The 21,491-nt window shown below is 41.1% G+C and overlaps 1 protein-coding gene across 1 annotated transcript in view; it reads right to left on the bottom strand.

Annotated features, from left to right (window-relative positions):
- The window catches only part of LOC130273074 (phosphatidylinositol 5-phosphate 4-kinase type-2 alpha), a 137,641-nt gene that overhangs the window by 35,064 nt on the left and 81,086 nt on the right, over positions 1–21,491 (bottom strand). The window contains exons 2-3 of the mRNA XM_056519274.1: positions 11,408–11,505; positions 699–795 (exon numbers count right to left, since the gene is read on the bottom strand). Coding sequence (XP_056375249.1) covers positions 699–795; positions 11,408–11,505 — 195 coding nt within the window. The remainder of the gene's footprint in view (positions 1–698; positions 796–11,407; positions 11,506–21,491) is intronic.

The raw sequence follows: 21,491 nt of genomic DNA on the forward strand, positions 1-21,491 counted from the left end.
ATGGTGAAAAAAAAAAAAGAAATATGGCTGCATCCTGAAGGTCTAGAGGGGGTCTTCTATCCTTAAAAAGTTAGTAACAACTTTCAGGCTCAAACTGTAAAGAAGTCAGCACTGAAACAAAAGCAGCAAATCAACAACCACATTATGACTGGACCATTGACAATGAATAGGGAACCCTGGCCTCAAATTACTGAATAAAACCCCCATATCATAATGTTATTATAAACCTTTATGGGGACAACCTTTAAAGGTGCCAGAGAGTTAAACAGATTAGTAAATTACTTCTATTTAAAAATCTTAATCCTTTCAGTATTTATCAGAGGAAGTTCTTTTCTTTTAAAATTTCTTTCCAGTCTGACCACAGTGCTCTCTGCTGACACCTCTGTCTGTGTCAGGAACTGTCCAGAGCAGGAGAGGTTTGCTATGGGGATTTGCTCCTACTCTGGACAGTTCCTGACATGGACAGAGGTGTCAGTAGAGAGCACTGTAGCCAGACTGAAAAGAAATTGAAAAAGAAAAGAACTTCCTTTGGAGCACACAGCAGCTGATAAGTACCGGAAGGATTACATTTTTTAAACAGAAGTAATTTACAAATCTGTTTCAACCAGAGTACTCCTTTAAGACAGTTAGTCAACCACAAAGAAAAAGCCGTCAACTGGATAAGACTTTAGAATAACGCGCTCTGTAAATTGTCTTACCTGGAAATCTTGATCGTCAATCCCAAACCTTTCCCTCAGATTTCGGAAGACCATGGGGCAATATTCCTTAAATTTAAAGTGACTAGGCATGTTTTCTCTGAAATGCAAATGAGACAATTTGTTAGAATCTGTTCATTTGAAGAGAACGACATCTACAGGGTGAACAATATAGTGATAATAATAACAACAACAACCAAACTTTTTTCAAATCTAATAACCAAGAATACAATACAAATAGGGAGAACCGATCATTGATAGGAAGACAAATGTAGAAAAGACTCTCAGCCAAATTTACAAGCACAGGTTGCCCCCCCAGCTGTTACAATATGGCGGTAATAGTTGTGACTTGTTATAATATGTTGTATGTTATCGCACACGATGAAGGGAAACTAGGGAAACGTTTCACATGTTTCGGTGGCAATATTTCAGGTCCAATACAGTAGTGGATACTAAAGTTAGACATTGGGTTTTTTAGGTTATGTACGCACACAGTATTTTGGGCCTTCTTTTGGTCAGTATTTTTATTTTTACAAAATTGGGAGTGGGTCCAAAACACAGAAAAAGTTGCAAATCTATTGTAGTTTTTTTCTGTGTCAGTTCCACTTCTGGTTTTGGCTACAAATACTGACCTAAGAACTGTGTGAGAACAAAGCCCTAAAGGGGTTGTCCCGCTAATAAAACCAATCCCCTATCCACAGGGGATAGGGAAAAAATGTCTAAACTCTGGAACACCCATAATCTCCAGAACAGGGCACTGGCTCTCCCTTCTGCATTGTGCAGTGTGTAAGAGACAGACCCCATTCTGGAGACAGCAGTCGGACTCCACGCCTCTTACCTAAAAGCACACCGACCCCCAACATCCGAGATGAACTGGTCTTGGCAGTGAAGGCCCGCTCTGCCAATCATTGGCTGAGGTGGGACACCGCTGTGGCCAGTGATTGGCTGAGTGGCCCGTCACTGCTGAGACTAGTCTCGGAAAGTTGGAGCTGGAGTGCTGTGAGGTTCCTACCCTAGAGCACTCCGGCTCTCACCTTCTGAGACTAGTCTAGGCAGTGACCGGTGACATTCTAGAGATAGCAGGGGATGGACTCCCACGATCAGACACTTATCCCCTGTCCTATGGATAGAGGATAAGGGTTATTAGACATCACCCCTTTAGGACCCTTTTACACAGGAAGATTATTGGGTGAAAGAGCATTTCTAGAGACACTAGTTTGGACATTTAGCCTGTGTATAAGGCTAGTGATCAGCTGACGAGCGAGCAAACACTTGTCTGTCAGCTGATTGGATCTTCTCTACAGCCAATAAAATCATTGCTTTTCACCAAATATGTTGTGTTTCTGAAAAAAACTGCTCTGGAAGATATAGCATTTTACATTTCCCTACTGTCTTCCATCTAACATTTGGCTACAGCATTTTTTTTATTTTATTTTTACAAAAAATTTAATTAAATTAAAAAATAAAAATAAATAAATACTGCAACGAAAAACAAACACATTGCATATACTGACTATTAAGATTGCTTAAAGAGTACCTGTCACATCCCCCAAAAAAACTGCTATATGTTACTCTGTACCTCATTCTGACCATGTACATGTAATTTTTGTGTATCTATCACCCATATTTCACAAAAAAATAGCATATTATAGCTGTCCACTGTCTTTTTCATCTTCCCAGAGAGAGGGAGCATATCCCTCTATTCCCTGCACTGTGATGACTCCTCCCCCTCCCTCACTCTGCAGACTCACTGCTCTGGGAGTGAGCCTTTCAGCCCTGTAACCCCACAGCTCTGTAACTCTTTCCTTTCTGGCTTTATGCTGTGTACACACACACACACACACACACACAATGATTATTGGGGATTGCCTGCACTCTACCACCAAAGACAATATGGTGAGTGTATAACTTACATCTTTCTAAATTTTCCAAAGGTTTAGTGCTAAAAGTAAATGTTTTTTTTTATTTCATTTTTTTATGCATACATTTTATATATTTTCTCTTGGTCATTCATGTGTACCATCCTTTGCCAATCCTGTAATGTTGGGACTTGTAGTTTTGGAACAGTTGGAGGTACAGTTTTTGGATAACACTTTTTTGCATCAGTGTTGCCTTCAGCTGTGTGCCTACAGCTTTTGCAAAACTACAACTCCCAGCATGTCCAGACATCCTTTCACTGTCCAGGCATGCTTGGAGTTGTAGTTTTGCAACAGCTGGAGGTAAAACTGTGTTACAGCAGTGTTGCTGTAAGCTGTGTTCCTCCTGCAGCCTTGTCAATCAGCCATCTCGTGTCCATGACCCTTGGACACACTCATGCTGCTGTGGGACTCAGGAGGTATGGGAACCTGTACTAAGGAAATCCATTATTTATTTATTTTTTTTATAAAATAAACACGATTAAAGGGGTACTCTGCCCCTAGCTCTGTGCGTAATGACCGGCGATACAGGGGCCGGAGCATTCTGACATCACGGCTCCGCCCCCTCGTGACGTCACGGCTCACCCACTTAGACGGGACCCCCGCGATCTGACATCTTATCCCCTATCTTTTGATTCTAGGGGCAGAGTACCCCATTAAAAACCTGAACATGTGAACGTAGCCTTATTGAGAGCAGATGCTCCAGAGCGTATCCACATTTGATATGTGAGAAGGAGCTACCGTCTAGTGGTGGATTAGACTGTAGTCAGCTGTGTGACTACTGAGATATGGGTGTAACTAATGGATTATCGTCTCCTGTTTGTTCTAGCTTTGAGAAATGTTAGGAAGCCTTCAGCAAACATGGATGGTCACTAATATTTAATCATTCCGTGCAATTTAAGCAGCAACGTCTTCGTTCCCACAAGATGCCTTTTCACATAGTGCTGTATATAGCTTATTTGGTAACAGGTGTGTTGCGTCCATGACAGAGACGGCAACATTCTGCTCCTTTCCCTACACTCTTGATGGCTTAGGCCAGTGGTCTCCAAACTGTGGACCTCCAGGTGTTGCAAAACTACAACTCCCAGCATGCCCGGACAGCCAACGGCTGTCCGGGCATGCTGGGATTTGCAGTTTTGCAACACCTGGAGGTCCACAGTTTGGAGATCACTGGCTTAGTAATATTTTCCAGTATTATCCTGGAAATCTTGGCATTTTATACCAATCATTACATGTATATGCAACCATAGGATGTCCAGCTGAATCTGCCTGTACTTTGAAGACTTTTTGACGCAAAATAATACACCTGACAGTGGTCAAAAGTTGTCAAAAAATTTGTAAACAACTGCATAAATCAATTTTCCATGATCAATACTACAAGTGAATATAAGAAACTTTGTAATATATATTATTAAGGAAAAAAATAATTTAAAAAAATGCTTCTTTCTCCTATTATCAAGCTTCTTCCCTCCCTCCTTGCTGATCAAATCTTCTCTGAAAATCAGCTCAGCTTTGTCCTATGTCTGCATGACAAGCAATGCAAGTCTATGATGGGGGAGGAGGAGCTCCACCTATCAGCTCTGGGAGTACTGCAAATTATAGATGAAGCCTGCAGAGCAGAGATCTGCTGAAAAATACCCCATACAAGTTCTATAATGGCCAGAAAGCGTGCTGCTCCTCATGTACACACACAGGGCAACGTATCCTGAAAAGTTCCTTGGCGCAACTGTCAACACGGAATTGTATTTCGCCGAGGATTGAACATGTTCAATCTTTCGGCGGGTTTACACTGTAGTGAACGGGATGGCACTTAATTTGCATAGTGTGAACGAGAACTTACCCTGGAGGACTTAGCTCCACATGTATAACATGATCGCCCATTGATATGGCCGGGCACAATAAAGAGTCACACAATGGCCTAGATTTACTGTTAGGCCAGCTTCATACCATGGAATCTCAGGGCAGAATTTCTACCGTAAATCCAGAGGGAGGCGCTAGGACTATGGGGACGGCAATGCAGTCCGCCCTGTCCTAGCAATCGAGATCTCCACCAGAAATTCTGAATATAGATTCTGTGGTGTGAACCCGGCCTCAGAATACATTTACCCAAACGGGATTTGATCAACTACGGTATTTATTCATATTGATTTAAAGGGGTACTCTGGTGGAAAACATTTTTTTTTCAACTGGTGCCAGAGAGTTAAACAGATATGTAAATTACTTCAATTCAAACATCTTAATCCTTCCAGTACTTATCAGCTGCTGTATGCTCCAGAGGAAGTTATTTTCTTTTTGAATTTCCTTTCTGTCTGACCACATTGCTCTCTGCTGACACCTCTGTCCATGTCAGGAACTGGCCAGAGCAGGAGAGGTTTACTATGGGGGATTTGCTCCTACTCTGGAAAGTTTCTAAAATGGACAGAGGTGTCAACAGAGAGCACTGTGATCAGACAGAAAGAAAATTCAAAAACAAAATAACTTCCTCTGGAGCATACAGCAGCTGATAAGTACTGGAAGGATTAAGATGTTTAAATAGAAGTAATTTACAAATCTGTTTAACTTTCTGGCACCAGTTGATTTAAAAAGTAAAAAATAAAATAAAAATAAAAATGTTTTCCACCGGAGTACCCCTTTAACAACAAGAAATCTGCAGCAGCAAATCTGCAGCCAATCTGGTATGTGTGAATTTACCCTTATTGCTTTTTTTTCCTGATGTCTTAGATTTTTTCCAGTTGGCTTTTTGTCACCAGATTTACTAACTTGTCAAACTTTAAAATACATTTTAGCACGCCAAATAAAAAGAGGCCCTTTGCGCTCCAATCTAGATGACAATTTTTGGTAGATTTTAAATTTTTCTAATTTCCTTTTGAAATAAAATTGGACCTAGAAACAAAAAATATATAAATATAGTGATACAATTATGATACCTATACAATTCTGTCAGATTTTTTGACCACTTTGGATTTGTGGAAAAAAAACAAACCTCAATTTAGTATTTTTGTATAGATTTGAATGATAAATCAGGTAGAACATTTTTTTTATTTTGTCGGGGTTGTTCAGGCTTCAGCTTGCAAAGTGTCTACAATTTTGGCACGTGCCGTAAAAGCCCGGATGGGAAGAATAAATCTGGGCCATTGTGCAAGATGCATTAGTCACCCACAATTTTTTATTTTGCTCCATTTTTTTCCTCAAATATGTTTTCCTAATTCAAAACTTTTTTTTTTTGTGAGAACTGAACTCTGCTGACGTCAATAGGAATTGATAGTGTATCGCCAAACCACAGTTTAGTCTTCATCTAGTCGACGCTTAAAGGCATACCACCTGTGTTTTTCTGATGAAAACCTCTGCCCAACATAATGAAAGTTAATATGTGAAAATGCAAACACAAAGCAGTAAAAAAAAAAAAAAAAAAAAAAAAACATATACCCACTGCGGTTAGCTTTTCATAGCTTAATGGGGTACTCCCGTGGAAAACTTTTTTTTATTTTTTAAATCAACTAGTGCCAGAAAGTTAAACAGATTTGTAAATCACTTCTATTAAAAAAATCTTAATCCTTCCAGTACCTTTTAGGGGCTGTATACTAAAAAGAAATCCAAAAAAGAAATGCATTTCCTCTGATGTCATGACCACAGTGCTCTCTGCTGACCTCTGCTGTCCATTTTAGGAACTGTCCAGAGCATGAGAAAATCCCCATAGCAAACATATGCTGATCTGGACAGTTCCTAAAATGGACAGCAGAGGTCAGCAGAGAGCACTGTGGTCACGACATCAGAGGAAATGCATTTCTTTTTTGGATTTCTCTTTAGTATACAGCCCCTAAAAAGTACTGGAAGGACTAAGATTTTTTTAATAGAAGTGATTTACCAATCTGTTTAACTTTCTGGCACCAGCTGATTTAAAAAAAAAATATTTCCACGGGAGTACCCCTTTAAGTCCTTTATAAGGCTAGGATTCCACTTGGTTTTTTTCTTGCAGTTTTTGGAATACTGCCACTGCAATTTTTGAGCCAAAGCCAGAAGTGTATGCAAAAGGAATAGGACATATAAAGGAAGGACTAACATTTCTCCTCCCTTATGGATCCACTTCTGACTTTGGCTCAAAAACTGCAGTGGCAGATATCCAAAAACTGCCAGAAAAAAAAACAAGTGGAATCCTAGCCTTCCTCTATACCCAGACAATAACTTCCAATATAATACATGAGAACAAAGATATTTTTTTATCTAAAATCTTTTGTTTGTTGTCACTAAAGCAAACACAATCCGGTGTCGCCCATAATTCATCTTCGCCTTTCAGACGAGCCCTCATTTGCCGCTCAAACAACTACAATCAATACGGAGCCGCTGGTGTGCAATTCCCAGCTTTTCATCTTTCACTTATGTATTTTATTTAAAAAAAATAAAATAAAAATAGAGACACAGGCCTGGTCTTCAAACCCAAGCCTCCACCACACAGCACTGATCTAAAGCTGTAAATTATGGATCAAGTGGCTTTTTTTGTACTGCCGGGGAAAGTCTTTGAAATGGAAATCTCATCGGAGCGCTAATAAAGTCACGCCGTATCTGAACTGCAGAGGAATCATTTTGCAATTCTGGCAATAAATGCGTCTTTGTCATTTCAGATGATATATAATTTAGTAAATTATTGCGGAGGACAGAGACTATGGTGTATTACACATCAACAAGACCTACAGGTATTTAAAGGGGTATTCCGGGCAAAAATATTTTATCCCCTATAAAATAGGGGGGGGGGGGGGGGGTGCTGAATCTCCAGTTTCGGAAACCTCCAGGTTTCCGGGACTGGGGACGTGCCGTCAAGCCACACCCCCTCCATTTATGTCTATGGGAGGGGGCGTCACTCAGGGGATAGGGGATAAAATGTTTTTGCCCAGAATACCCCTTTAACTATATACAGGTATTTCCTAGGAAATAAAATGAAAAGGTTACAATGCTTTTAGATCGACAAGTACGAAGCCCTGTGAATGCTTTGCTTTCAAAGCGCAACCATTTTTTATGTGGACCTCTTCTTCTTAAAGGGGTACTCCACCCCTCGACATCTTATCTCCTATCCAAAGGATAGGGGATCAGATGTCTGATCACGGGGGTCCCGCCGCTGGGACCCCTGCGATTTCCGTGCACGCAACCTGCATTCTGAACTGGGTTCGGGACACTGGTCATGGTGTCACGCCACGTCCCTATTCATTCATTTCTATGGGATCACGCCCCCTCCCATAGACATGAATGGAGGGGGCGTGGTGTGACATCACAAGGAGGTGGCGTGACATCACGACCACAGCCACGCGAACCGAGCATTCTAAAAATAATGTTCAGAACACCGGGTGTGTGCATGGAGATCACGGAGGTCCGACCTTTGGATAGGGGATAAGATGTCTAGGGCGGAGTACCCCTTTAATTTTCATTTAGGCCCCTTTTACATACAACTGATAGTGTTTTCCTCTGGTGTTGCAGAAAAACACTGGATGTCAACTGATCATTGATTTGACTGGGACACATTCATCCGATGCCTCAATTTGGAACCGCCACCGAATAGTGGACCTGTTACCTGTGACTTGTGGAGGCCAATACTCTATTCAGCAGCTGGATTCTGCAACTAATCCTAATACCTGGTTAAAGGGGTATTCCAGGAAAAAACTTTTTTTTTTATATCAACTGACTCCAGAAAGTTAAACAGATTTGTAAATTACTTCTATTAAAAAATCTTAATCCTTCCAATAATTATCAGCTGCTTAAGTTGAGTTGTTGTTTTCTGTCTGGCAACAGTGCTCTCAGCTGACATCTCTGCTTGTCTCGGGAACTGCACAGAGTAGAAGAGGTTTGCTATGGGGATTTGCTTCTAAACTGAGCAGTTCCCGAGACACGTGTCACCAGAGAGCACTTAGACAGAAAACAACAACTCAACTTCAGCATCTCATAAGTACTGAAAGGATTAAGATTTCTTAATAGAAGTAATTTACAAATCTGTTTAACTTTCTGGAGCCAGTTGATGTATAAAAAAAAAAAGTTTTTTCCTGGATAACCCCTTTAAGTCTCGGTCCGATGAAGACTGCATTCTGATAAACTATTAAGCAAAGCTTTAATCTGTGTTGTGGTAGCAGAACAGCCTCAGATCAGTGTGCTTATACTACACTCACATATACCTGTCCTAATGGGGTAAGGAAACATACAGACATCTTGTAACTTTCTTTCTGTTTGCATACAATTTATGTTGTTTTAGCCATCTATGTCCCTTTATCTCTCTAGCTATTGCTTTTTCTATTTATGTTCTGCAGGGAGAAAGTAAAGGGCTGAAGAAATTTAAGATTCAACCCACCGGAAGAGAAAGAAACAAGATAAAAAGCAAAGAGCATTCAATTATTCTAGATTCTAAAACAGAATTTACCAAGTAAGGCGATATCCTAAGCAGTTTCCTGATTTGTGCTTTAGTTCTGTAAGTTAATGAACATTTTGTAGCACTTTTTTGCCTTCTGTACTTAAAAGGGGTACTCCACTGCCCCAGCATTCAGAACATCTTTTTCCGAACGCTGGTGTCGGCTGCAGGGGTCGTGATGTCACTGCCACACCCCCTCAATAAAAGTCTATGGGAGGGGGCGTGGCGGCCCCATTGACTTGCGGGCGTGATGTCATGAGGGGCATGGCCATGACGTCACGACCCCGGCACCCAGCGTTCAGAACAAAATGTTCCGAATGCTGGGGAAGTGGAATACCCCTTTAAAACCTTTGTCTATATATTCAGCGATTGTGGTGCTCTTAAAAGAATAATAGCAATTATCATAATAATGATAACAATACAAGTCAGATTTTGGGAAAATGCCAGACCACAAGGGTATTTACAGAACGGCTCCATGGCTTTCCAGTGGGGTGCAGGTAAAAAAAAAGATAGGTAATAGATTAGGTTAGATTTTCACAGCTAGTTCCAGTATTTGACCACAAAGCCTTTTTTCGGTTTTAACTTTATAGGAGTTGGGACATTTCCAGAGCTGGGCAGTTTGACAGCCCAAAATAAAGAAGTGAGAGCTCACATTCAAGGGCCATAGAGAACAGCATGTGGCTGCTATGGGGCCTATGGAGAGAAGGGACCCAGCCTTGGTTGGTTCTGTTCCTTTTGCTCCTAGTTTTGGGTTACTGCTTTTGGGAATGGCATTAGTAACAAAAAAGGATGGGGGTATTGACCCAAGGGTTATCCAAAGCAAGGGAACATAATTACAAGGCCTTTCTGTTCTATGGGATAAAATCAGACGCCATGATAGAAGGCAGTTTTGAATCATTGCTTTCCTCTATGTCGGCCCCTCCTCACATTATTTAATGGAGTAGTCCAGTATTTTAAAATGTATCCCCTATCCTAAGGATAGGGGATAAGTTTCAGATTGCGAGGGGAACCGCTGGGATCCCCAGTGATCTCCCGTACGGGCCCTGGCTCTCCGGCCTTATAGCGTGTGCTGACCAACGAACAAAGCAGCGGCCTACATGCCCCCTCAATACAGAGCTATGGCAGAGCCGGAGATTGCTGAAGGCATCGCCCCCCTCCCGCAGACTACTGGGGACCCCTACAGGAGATCGAGGGGGGTCCCAGTTGTCAGACCCTCCCGCAATCTGAAACTTATCCCCTATCCATAGTATAGGGCAGTGGTCTTCAACCTGCGGACCTCCAGATGTTGCAAAACTACAATTCCCAGCATGCCCGGACAGCCTTTGGCTGTCCGGGCATGCTGGGAGTTGTAGTTTTGCAACATCTGGAGGTCCGCAGGTTGAAGACCACTGGTATAGGTTATACATTTTTCAATACTGGAGTACTCCTTTAAGGACATTGTAAATTCTACTGTTATTCTTGGACTCACAGACCATATTAATAATAAGACATAACAGGATTGGGAAAGTCCACTGTTCACATAGGGTTGTGTTGGGGCTGGGCCCAGTGATGGCTCCATTGGTGGGACAATCCAACATTGAATTTGGCCACACTTAATACAGGTTTTAGTGAGAAATCTCAGTCATTAAAGGGGTACTCCAGTCGAAAACATAAATTTTTTTTAAATCAACTGGTGCCAGAAAGTTAAACAGATTTGTAACTGACTTCTATTAAAAAATCTTTACCTTTCCAGTACTTTTTAGCAGCTGTATGCTATAGAGAAAATTATTTTCTTTTTGAATTTCTTTTTTGTCTTGCCCACAGTGCTCTCTGCTGACACCTGATGCCTGTATTAGCAACTATCCAGAGCAGGAGAAAAATCCCCATTGCAAACCTATGCTGATCTGGACAGTTCCCGACACGGACAGAGGTGTCAGCAGAGAGCACTGTGGACAAGACAAAAAGGAAATTCAAAAAGAAAAGAATTTCCTCTGTAGCATACAGCTGCTAAAAAGTACTGGAAGGGTAAAGATTTTTTTTTAATAGAAGTCATTTACAAATCTGTTTAACTTTCTGGCACCAGTTGATTTAAAAAAAAATAAAAAATGTTTCCAACGGAGTACTCCTTTACAAAAAAATAAAAAATAAATAATAATTTTATATAAATATATATATATATATATATATATATATATATATATATATATATATATATATATAGACATATGGGGAGATTTATCAAAACCTGTGCAGAGGAAGAGTGGTGTAGTTGCCCATAGCAACCAATCAGATTGCTTCTTTCATTTTCCACAGGCCTCTTTAGAGGCCTGTGGAAAATGAAAGAAGCAATCTGATTGGTTGCTATGGGCAACTGCACCACTCTTCCTCTGCACAGGTTTTGATTAATCTCCCCCATAGAGTATATAACTTACTTGTTAAATAGGTGATTGTCCACCTTAATTTTAGAATAGGCCTTGAAGTCATCTGGCATCAGCATAATGGGGATCTGGACATGGCTGAGCTCATTGATCTGTAATAAGAAAAAAAAAAAAGTCACTTAAGACTAAACAATAAAATAAATTCACAGACCACTAATAAATATTCATGATAATATTCCTTCCTAGATTTTAAGAATATCATGATTGAAGATTTTATTTCTTTTCATTATAAAATTGTCACAAAAAAGCAGGCTACAAAACAAAATGACATCTGGCAGCCGGCGCGTCAGGACATGAAATAAATGAGTGCGCAATGTGTTATGTACGGAGTGCGACAAAGAGAAATCAGGTTACACAATCGTTTTCATGTCTTGAAGCTCCAAACTTCAACACAAATTGATGGCGGCAGAAGAAATTATTTTCTGTCAGTGACAACTGAGAAAACCAGGACAAATGTTATTTTATAAAGTTTAATGTCTCTCCTTAAATAGGCACCGTTATTGGGAAAAAACGTTGCACACATCAGTAGTAAAAGCAAATATAAGAAGCTTTGTTATACATTTCATTAGACAAATATGCTTCTTTCTTAATTGAACACATTTTTACCCTCACCCTCCTCCTGTTAAAATCATCTCAACTTTGTCCTGTGTCTGCAAGACAAAACAATAAAAGTCTATAGAGGGGGAGGGATCTCTGCACACCAGCTTTGAGAGAACTGCAAATTAGAGATGAAGCCTGCAGAGCAGAAATCTGTCGAAAAATACCACATACAACATAGAATGTGTCGGCGGATAAGAACCATTTGGCCCATCTAGTCTGCCCAATAATCTGAATACTATGAATAGACCCTGGCCCTATCTTATATGAAGGATAGCCTTATACCTATCCCTATCTTATATGAAGGATAGCCTTATACCTATCCCTATCTTATATGAAGGATAGCCTTATACCTATCCCTATCTTATATGAAGGATAGCCTTATACCTATCCCTATCTTATATGAAGGATAGCCTTATACCTATCCCTATCTTATATGAAGTATAGCCTTATACCTATCCCTATCTTATATGAAGGATAGCCTTATACCTATCCCTATCTTATATGATGGATAGCCTTATACCTATCCCTATCTTATATGAAGGATAGCCTTATACCTATCCCTATCTTATATGAAGGATAGCCTTATACCTATCCCTATCTTATATGAAGGATAGCCTTATACCTATCCCTATCTTATATGATGAATAGCCTTATGCCTATCCCTATCTTATATGAAGGATAGCCTTATGCCTATTCCTATCTTATATGAAGGATAGCCTTATGCCTATCCCTATCTTATATGAAGGATAGTCTTATACCTATCCCTATCTTATATGAAGGATAGCCTTATACCTATCCCTATCTTATATGAAGGATAGCCTTATGCCTATCCCTATCTTATATGAAGGATAGCCTTATGCTTATCCCATGCATGTGTAAACTCCTTCACTGTATTTGCAGCGACCACTTCTGCAGGAAGACTATTCCATGCATACAAGTTATATAATGGCCAGAAATAGTGCTGTACACACAGGACAGCTTATCCTGACAGGGGAGGCGATCAGCTGAGTGGCAGTGTAATGTGTTGGGCATCAAAAGCAGGAAGAAGGGACAGTGATACCAGCAGGACTGGGGGAGCAGCGGGAGGTAAGTTTACAGGGACCCCCCCCCCCGACCTACGATGGCCCCGACATACAATAATTTCAACATGCGATGGCCTCTCGACGTGATGTCGGCGACGGAGAACGAGGATGTCGGGGAAGCAGAGGCCTTACCAGAGCATCGGGGACACCCCGGGGACAGCGATGGACGGCGACATCCAGGGAAGCGGCGACGGTCCGGAGCGGCGGGGACACGTGAGTATAACCTCCAATACCAGTGGTCTTCAACCTGCGGACCTCCAGATGTTGCAAAACTACAACTCCCAGCATGCCCGGACAGGCAACGGCTGTTGTAGTTTTGCAACATCTGGAGGTCCGCAGGTTGTAGACCACTGTCCTATACTTTACATTGCACGGATCCCTCAACATGCGATGGTTTCAACAAACGATGGTTCATTTGGAACGGATTCCCATCGGATGTTGAGGGACCACTGTATTTTTTTTTTGTTTTGTTTTATTGTGCCAGCCTGGGCATAATGGCAGAATAGAAATTTCTCCCAAGAACCCCTTTTAACGTAAGGCCCATTGTAGTTCCAGAACTCACCTAGAAACAATCCTATCAGGGTCACATTCTATCTATTAACATTATATCTATATATTTGAAATCTATTATAAAGTTTGGAATGAAATTAAATGTATTTGTGGAATAAGAGACAGTTTTGGATGCACAAGGATTTGGGGGAATTATACATTTATTGAATTTAATAGAGGCTTGGAAAAGCAATTTTGGCCACAAGGGGGTATTGAACTTGTACATCAGCTTTATTATCAGGGGGAGTCGAAACCCTTTCAATCACTGAAATTGGAATTTAATATTGGGGAGAGGAAGGATTTTTTTAATTTACAATTAAAGGAAGCAGATAGATATACAAGTGATAGAGATACATTTTTATTATAGGAACACATAAACTTTTCACGTATATTATGCAACCACAGAGCACAATGAAGTCCCTGAGGAATATTTACAAAGGTTTAATTAATGAAACATCAATTATATTTCAAGACCGTATTAAAGGGGTACTCCCGTGGAATTTTTTTTTCTTTTTTAAATCAACTGGTGCCAGAAAGTTAAACAGATTTGTAAATTACTTCTCTTAAAAAATCTTAATCTTTCCAGTACTTATTAGCTGCTGAATACTACAGAGGAAATTATTTTCTTTTTGGAACACAGAGCTCTCTGCTGACATCATGACCACAGTGCTCTCTGCTGACATCTCTGTCCATTTTAGGAACTGTCCAGAGCAGCTTATGTTTGCTGTGAGGATTTTCTCCTACTCTGGATAGTTCTTAAAATGGAGAGAGATGTCAGCAGAGAGCACTGTGGTCATGATGTCAGCCGAGAGCTCTGTGTTCCAAAAAGAAAGTAATTTCCTCTCTAGTATTCAGCAGCTAATAAGTACTGGAAGGATTAAGATGTTTTAATAGAAGTAATTTACAAATCTGTTTAACTTTCTTGCACCAGTTGATTTAAAAAAAAAAAAAAAGTTTTCCATGGGAGTACCCCTTTAAGGATAAGTGGGAGAGAGATATAGGTCCCTTGGAAGGTTTTACCTGGGAAAAAAATCTTAAATAATGTTGTGCTGGGACATCACAATACTCCGGCCCCACGGCTGCCACCCGGCTGTTTGTGAGCTGGCACCGCGGCATACAGCTCAAACAGGTGGGTGGCGAATACAAGATTGCGGGGGTCCCCAGCGGAGGGACCCCCGCGGTGAGACATCTTATCCCCTATCCTTTGGATAGGGGATAAGATGTCTCAGGGCCAGAGTACCCCTTTAAGTCTGGTGGAGAGGATAAAAAGCTATGGAAGATTTAGAATAGGGAAGTCAAAGAAGAAGCAAAGAGATTTTGATAATGCATGGGACAAGTGGTAGTTTTGGTTTGGTACATGAGATTTTTTTTTTCTCTCTCCACACAGGAAGGAGGGGAGGGGGTGGGATTGAGAAGAGGATATTGGAGGGTATTGAAATATGTGATGTACCGTATTTTTCGCCATATAAGATGCCCTTTGGGGGGGGGGGGGGGGGGGGGGAGTCGGTGCGTCTTATACGGCAAATACACATTAAAACCCTGTCCTATCGCGGTGGTACCTGTGGCCATCAACGGCCGGGACCCGCAGCTAATACAGGACATCACCGATCGTGGTGATGCCCTGTATTGACCCTTCAGACGCGGCGATCAAAGCTGACCGCCGCGTCTGGAGCGAAAGCGACACTAAACCGGCTGCTCAGTCTGACTGTTCGGGACCGCCGCGGTGAAAACGCAGAGTCCCGAACAGCTTACAGGACACCGGGAGGGACCTTACCTGCCTCCTCGGTGTCTGCTCCGTGCCGGGATCTCCTGCATGGCCGGCGCTCTCCTTCAACGTCATCACGTCGTCGCGCACGCCGTCCCTTCATCCAATAGGAGCGGCGTGCGTAGCGACGTGATAGCGGCGATGGAGAGCGAGGATACCGGGCAGCAGAGACGTTCCGGAGCGACGGGGACACCCCCGGGAACGCGGCGACAGCGATGGAGGGCGACATCCAGGGCAGCGGTGACGAGCAGTGACGGGTCCGGAGCGGCAGGGACACGTGAGTATTACCTCTTATACTAGTGGTCTTCAACCTGTGGACCTCCAGATGTTGCAAAACTACAAGTCCCAGCATGCCCGGACAGCCAACGGCTGTCCGGGCATGCTGGGAGTTGTAGTTTTGCAACATCTGGAGGTCCGCAGGTTGAAGATCACTGTCCTATACTTTACATTGTATTTGGTTCAGAATCTTTTATTTATTTATTTATTTATTTATTTATTTTTTTTTAGATTTTCCTCCTTTAAAATTGTCTTATATGCCGGAGCGTCTTATATGGCCAAGAATACGGTAAATTTATTGTATGAGTAAAAAACTTTTAAAAAGAAAAGAAAAAAAAAATCTATCATCATGTTAGAAGACAAATCCCCCCCCCCTGCGGGACAGAGCTCAGTGCTGCACATTGATAATGTAATGTTCCTCTAAAGCCGTATTTCCTGGTCATCCCATGCAGCAAAGATAAACAGGATACAATATAATTGTGAGGCGGTGAGACACACATCATTGGACTTCCTCAATAACTGGGACCGGAGCCCAGAGCAGCTACTTCCACAGTCTTTTTTTTTAAACAAATTGAGAATTCAGCGTAAATTAATAAAAATATGTCTCTTAACCTCTTTGTAGGTTGCAGGTAAATGCACGTCACGTAAACAAACTAAAAACGCTATGAGGGTGCCTTCACACATGCGTATTTACTGCTGCAGATCTGCTGCAGCAGATTTTGCTGCCCATTGAAGCCAATGGGCAGCAAAATCTGCAGCAGCAAATCTGCTGCAGATCTGCAGTAAAAATATGCACCTGTGAATGCACCCTTAGACTTAAACTACGGCTGGCTATTTTGAATGAAGCGAATCTGCAAAATATTGACCCTCGCATTTCTACCGAAGATTCTCTTACGAATCAATTGTCTTTAAAGGGGTACTCCGGTGAAAACCTTTTTTCTTTTAAATCAACTGGTGGCAGAAAGTTAAACATATTTGTAAATTACTTCTATTAAAAAATCTTAATCCTTCCAGTACTTATTAGCTGCCGAATGCTACAGAGGAAATTCCTTTCTTTTTGGAACACTGATGACATCATGAGCACAGTACTCTCTGCTGACATCTCTGTCCATTTTAGCAACCATGCATAGCAGATGTATGCTAAGGGCAGCATGGTGGCTCAGTGGTTAGCACTGCTGCCTTGCAGTGCTGGGGACTTGGGTTCAAATCCCACTAAGGACAACAATAAATAAAGCATTATTATTATTATTATAACGTAGGCAGAGAGCACTGTGCTCGTGATGTCATCAGAGAGCATTCCAAAAAGAAAAGAATTTCCTCTGTCGTATTCAGCAGCTAATAAGTACAGGAAGGATTAAGATTTTTTAATAGAAGTAATTTACAAATATGTTTAACTTTCTGCCACCAGTTGATTTAAAAGAAAAAAGGTTTTCACCGGAGTACCCCTTTAAAATGTCAATTTTTACAATCCAAACAAAAATCAATCACAGAGTTTTCCACTTTTATACATTATGTAACCTATCAATGAAAAAGTTATACAGCTTTTTTTTTTTTTTACATAATTGATTTCAATCCCTTAAGATTTTTTGTCCTTGCTGTCAGTGAATGAGGTCTGTCCTGATTGTATTCAAAGACTGGAAACTTCTTGTCCTGTTTGGAGTACTTTAACATGACCAGAGCAAATGAAACAACATTAAAGGGGTACTCCGGTGGGAATTTTATTATTATAATTTTTTTTAAAATCAGCTAGTGCCAGAAAGTTAAACAGATTTGAAAATTACTTCTATTAAAAAATCTTAATCCTTCCAGTACTTATCAGCTGCTGTATGCTCCACAGGAAGCTGTGTAGTTCTTTTCTGTCTGACCACAGTGCTCTATACTGACACCTCTGTCCATGTCACAGGAATTGTCCAGAGCAGGAACAAATCTCCATAGTAAACCTCTCCTGCACTGGACAGTTCCTGACATGGACAGAGGTGTCAGCAGAGAGCACTGTGGTCAGACAGAAAAGAACAACTCAACTTCCTGTGGAGCATACAGCAGCTGAAAAGTAATGGAAGGTTTAAGATTTTTTAATAGAAGTAATTTACAAATCTGTTTACCTTTCTGGAGCCAGTTGATATGAAAGAAATTAACAAGTTCATTCTTTTGGCAACAAAATTCCGGAGTGTGCACTGTGCAGCGGAATCCCATTGCCAGCACAGGAATTTCCAAGAGGAATTTAAAAACGGAATTCCGCTCGGAAATTCTGTAGTGTGAGCCTGTTCTAAGAGCAGCAAAGGAGATAGATATGAGCAATCTAAATAGCTGCTAACCATCCCCTGTATGTAAGGACTTAGGACCTGTTGACACTAGGAAATTTCACATGGCTTCCGCATGCAGCAGACTCCAATTGATCTCGATGGGGGTCTGCTGCTCAGTGCACACTATGGAAGTTCTGTAGCGGAACTTTGGACGCAAAATTGGAATCCATAAGAGAAGTCCCGGCACTACACTGTAGTGCTGAGTTTCCTATCCAGGGTGCCTCCAGCTGTTGCAAAACATACAACTCCCAGCATGGTGGGAGTTGTAGTTTTAATCAGCTGAAAGCACCCTGCTTGGGAAACACTGCTGTAGTGAATGGGAAGGCGCTTGCTGTTCGCAGGAGATTTTCGCGAACGTTAAGTGCTGATTTCGGAGAGGCTGCTGTAAGTGCAATCCACCCAGAAGCACCGTAGTGTGAACTGACCTAAGACATAATTTTTGGGTTAATTTTACCTCTTTTGCCCACCGCAAGTAAGCAGTGAGTTAATTCTTGCTAATGCTGCAGTTAGCAGGCAACCAAAAGTCCATAGGCCATCATTGGTATTGAACTCATTCCTATTCAAGTTTATGATGCAGAGTTGCAATACCTGCCACAGCCTAAGGAGAAGATAGGCGCTGTTTCTTAATGGGAAAAAAAGAGACAACCCCTGTTCTAAACCTATAAACCTATATCTTCTATTTTTTTTTTTTTTTTTTTTTTTAATCATCTAGCATTGTATTATTGTATGTGAAAATATTGCTGCTATTATTACTAATATCACTTATTTTACCTTGTGTATTCTTATCTAATGAAGGGGGTTCATTTTTTAAAGGGTTTTTCCACATGATAGGGCAGTGTTTCCAAACAAAGGTACCTCCAGCTGTTGCAAAACTACAACTCCCAGCATGCCTATGGCTGTCTGGCTATGCTCAGTGTTCTAGTTTTGCAACAGCTGGAGGCACCCTGGTTGGGAAACACTGGGATAGGGGATAACTTGTGTATTGGCCTACATGCACATCCCACTCTGTTCATTCTGGGCTGCATTATTTTTTTTTTTTAAATAATTTATTTTATTTTTGTAATTGGCAGGGGTCCCAGCAGTCAGACCCCCACTCACCTGCAAGTTATGCCCTTTACTGTGGGTAAGGGATAACTTTCCCAGATGAAAGAATCCCTTCCGAAAATGCTCAGAAACCATTAGAAAATCAAACATAATGTAAAATAAGTGACATTAGTAATAACAGTAGCAATATTGGATACACAATGATTATTAAATGCTGGATGATAAAAATAGAAGTGGTTTTCCCCTCACCTTGAAAACCATTATGTGAAAAGCACAAACTACAAGTTATAAATCCAGTAACAAAAGAAGATATCAGATTAGCAATGGAAACTTCACTGGATAGCCTTGCACAGGCTAAGTGATAACTAACCCTGCCTCAGGGCCATATCAGCTTAGAGATGCAAGTCCGCTGCCAGGTCAACGTCACACTGCCCACAAGCATTTCTGTCCAGTCACTGAATAACAAAGCCTACGATACAGGTTTATTAAATGGGCACTGTCAGAATGAAAAACCCTTTATATGTTGTACAACTTGGCAAAACACTAACCTTTCTAATAGACTTCATAAAAATGTTTTTTTTTTATAGAAATTATAGTTTATGAAAAAAAAATTAAAACATTTTTTTTTTTTAAAAGACCACTAGGGGTCCCCATACCATTCAGTACATAATCCTGTCCGGCTGCAACATCACCTTTGTCCCAACTGAAGCACAGGCAAAGTGAGGGTTGGACTAGCACTCCTCTGTGCTCACTCCTGTCTTATCAGATTGCAGCATTAAAACAGAGGAGGGGGTTACAAAGCAGCCTGCAATGATTGGATAAAGAGACCCTGCACAGCAGACTCAGGGAGGAAGATACGTAATGAAGAGTGAGGAAATGTCACCTTCAGAGTACAGGATGACAAACCAAGTGAGCAACAGAAACAAGGTATATGTGAGAGAAATATAGGTGCAAGACATATACAGTAAGTAATATGTACATGATCAGGATTAGGTACTGAGTAACAAATACCATTTTTTTTGTGGGATATGACCAGTAACGTTAAAAGGCAAACTGGTCTCCATTAGGTGTGTTACTATTAATAAAAGTGTAGAATGTGGGGATGGTTGTAATACAGGTCAGCTAGAAGTAGTAGTCCTTCAACTGCTATGTCATGTGGCAGAGTGGTGTATAGCTAATCTGGTGTTCCCTTTGAACCCAGCTGAACTGAATTTAGGAATCTCTGAGGTGCTTTCTAGCATGTGAAAGTGTAATGAATAATGCAGATGTTCTCAGTCCAATAAGCTTTATCACTACTGATGAGGATCTTGACAGGTTGGCGTACAGGGGTGCAATATGTATACCTTTACTCGAACACCTCTGGTTTACAACAAGATACTTGTAGGAACTCATGCAGGAAAAATTTTGCGGACGTGGCAGCCATCCAGCCACTAACTATGACGGCAGGCCACTAAAAAGATTAGAAAATTGCAGAGGGACCATTGTTCAGCCTTGTAATTCTCCTCTGGCTAAGTAGAAAAACTCCATTTTGGAGATGAAGGCTTTATCCCCACAGTGTGGACAGTAACAGTGACTTGATTGTAGACAGGGTTTACCTAGAGAGAACATGAACTACGTGTATGTATGCATGTATACATGCCTAGCAGGGACAGAGCTAGAAGGAGAGGTTGCTCTGGCAAATACTTGACCTAGGTATGGGTATATTGATTGGCCCAACAGGATCAGAGTTAAGAAACCTGTGGTACTGGATGGAGTCAGGCCCAAACTGGAACTAACAGGTTTTGGGTCCACCCCTTTACCTGGAAGAGGGAGGCTGGACTAGGGACTAGGGACTACAACCATTGCCTCATGGAGGATCATGTGACCAAGGCATTGTCATCTTATACAGTAATGCAGATTGTAACTCCTTGAAATAGCCCAAATTATCGATGGCATAACCTGCCAATTTTTGCTGAATTAAAGGGGTATTCCAGGAAAAAAAACTTAGATAGATATATAGATATATATATATATATATATATATATATATATCTATCTATCAACTGGCTCCAGAAAGTTAAACAGATTTGTAAATGACTTCTATTAAAAAAAAAATCTTAATCCTTCCAATAATTATCAGCTGCTGAATTTGAGTTGTTCTTTTCTGTCTGGTAACAGTGCTCTCTGCTGACATCTCTGCTTGTCTCGGGAACTACACATAGTAGAAGAGGTTTGCTATTGGGGTTTGCTTCTACCCTGGACAGTTCCCGAGACAGGTGTCATCAGAGAGCACTTAGACAGAAAAGAACAACTCAACTTCAGCAGCTCATAAGTACTGAAGGGATTAAGATTTTTTTTAATAGAAGTAATTTACACACTCTGGTGAGTGTCACTCATCTGTCCCCACCGCCCGGGACCGTCCTCTTCCTGCTCCACTGCATGGCCATCGTTCTCCTTCGTAGTCATCACGTTGCCGCGCA

This window comes from Hyla sarda, chromosome 5, assembly GCF_029499605.1.
Source record: "Hyla sarda isolate aHylSar1 chromosome 5, aHylSar1.hap1, whole genome shotgun sequence".
Classification (NCBI taxonomy): domain Eukaryota; kingdom Metazoa; phylum Chordata; class Amphibia; order Anura; family Hylidae; genus Hyla; species Hyla sarda.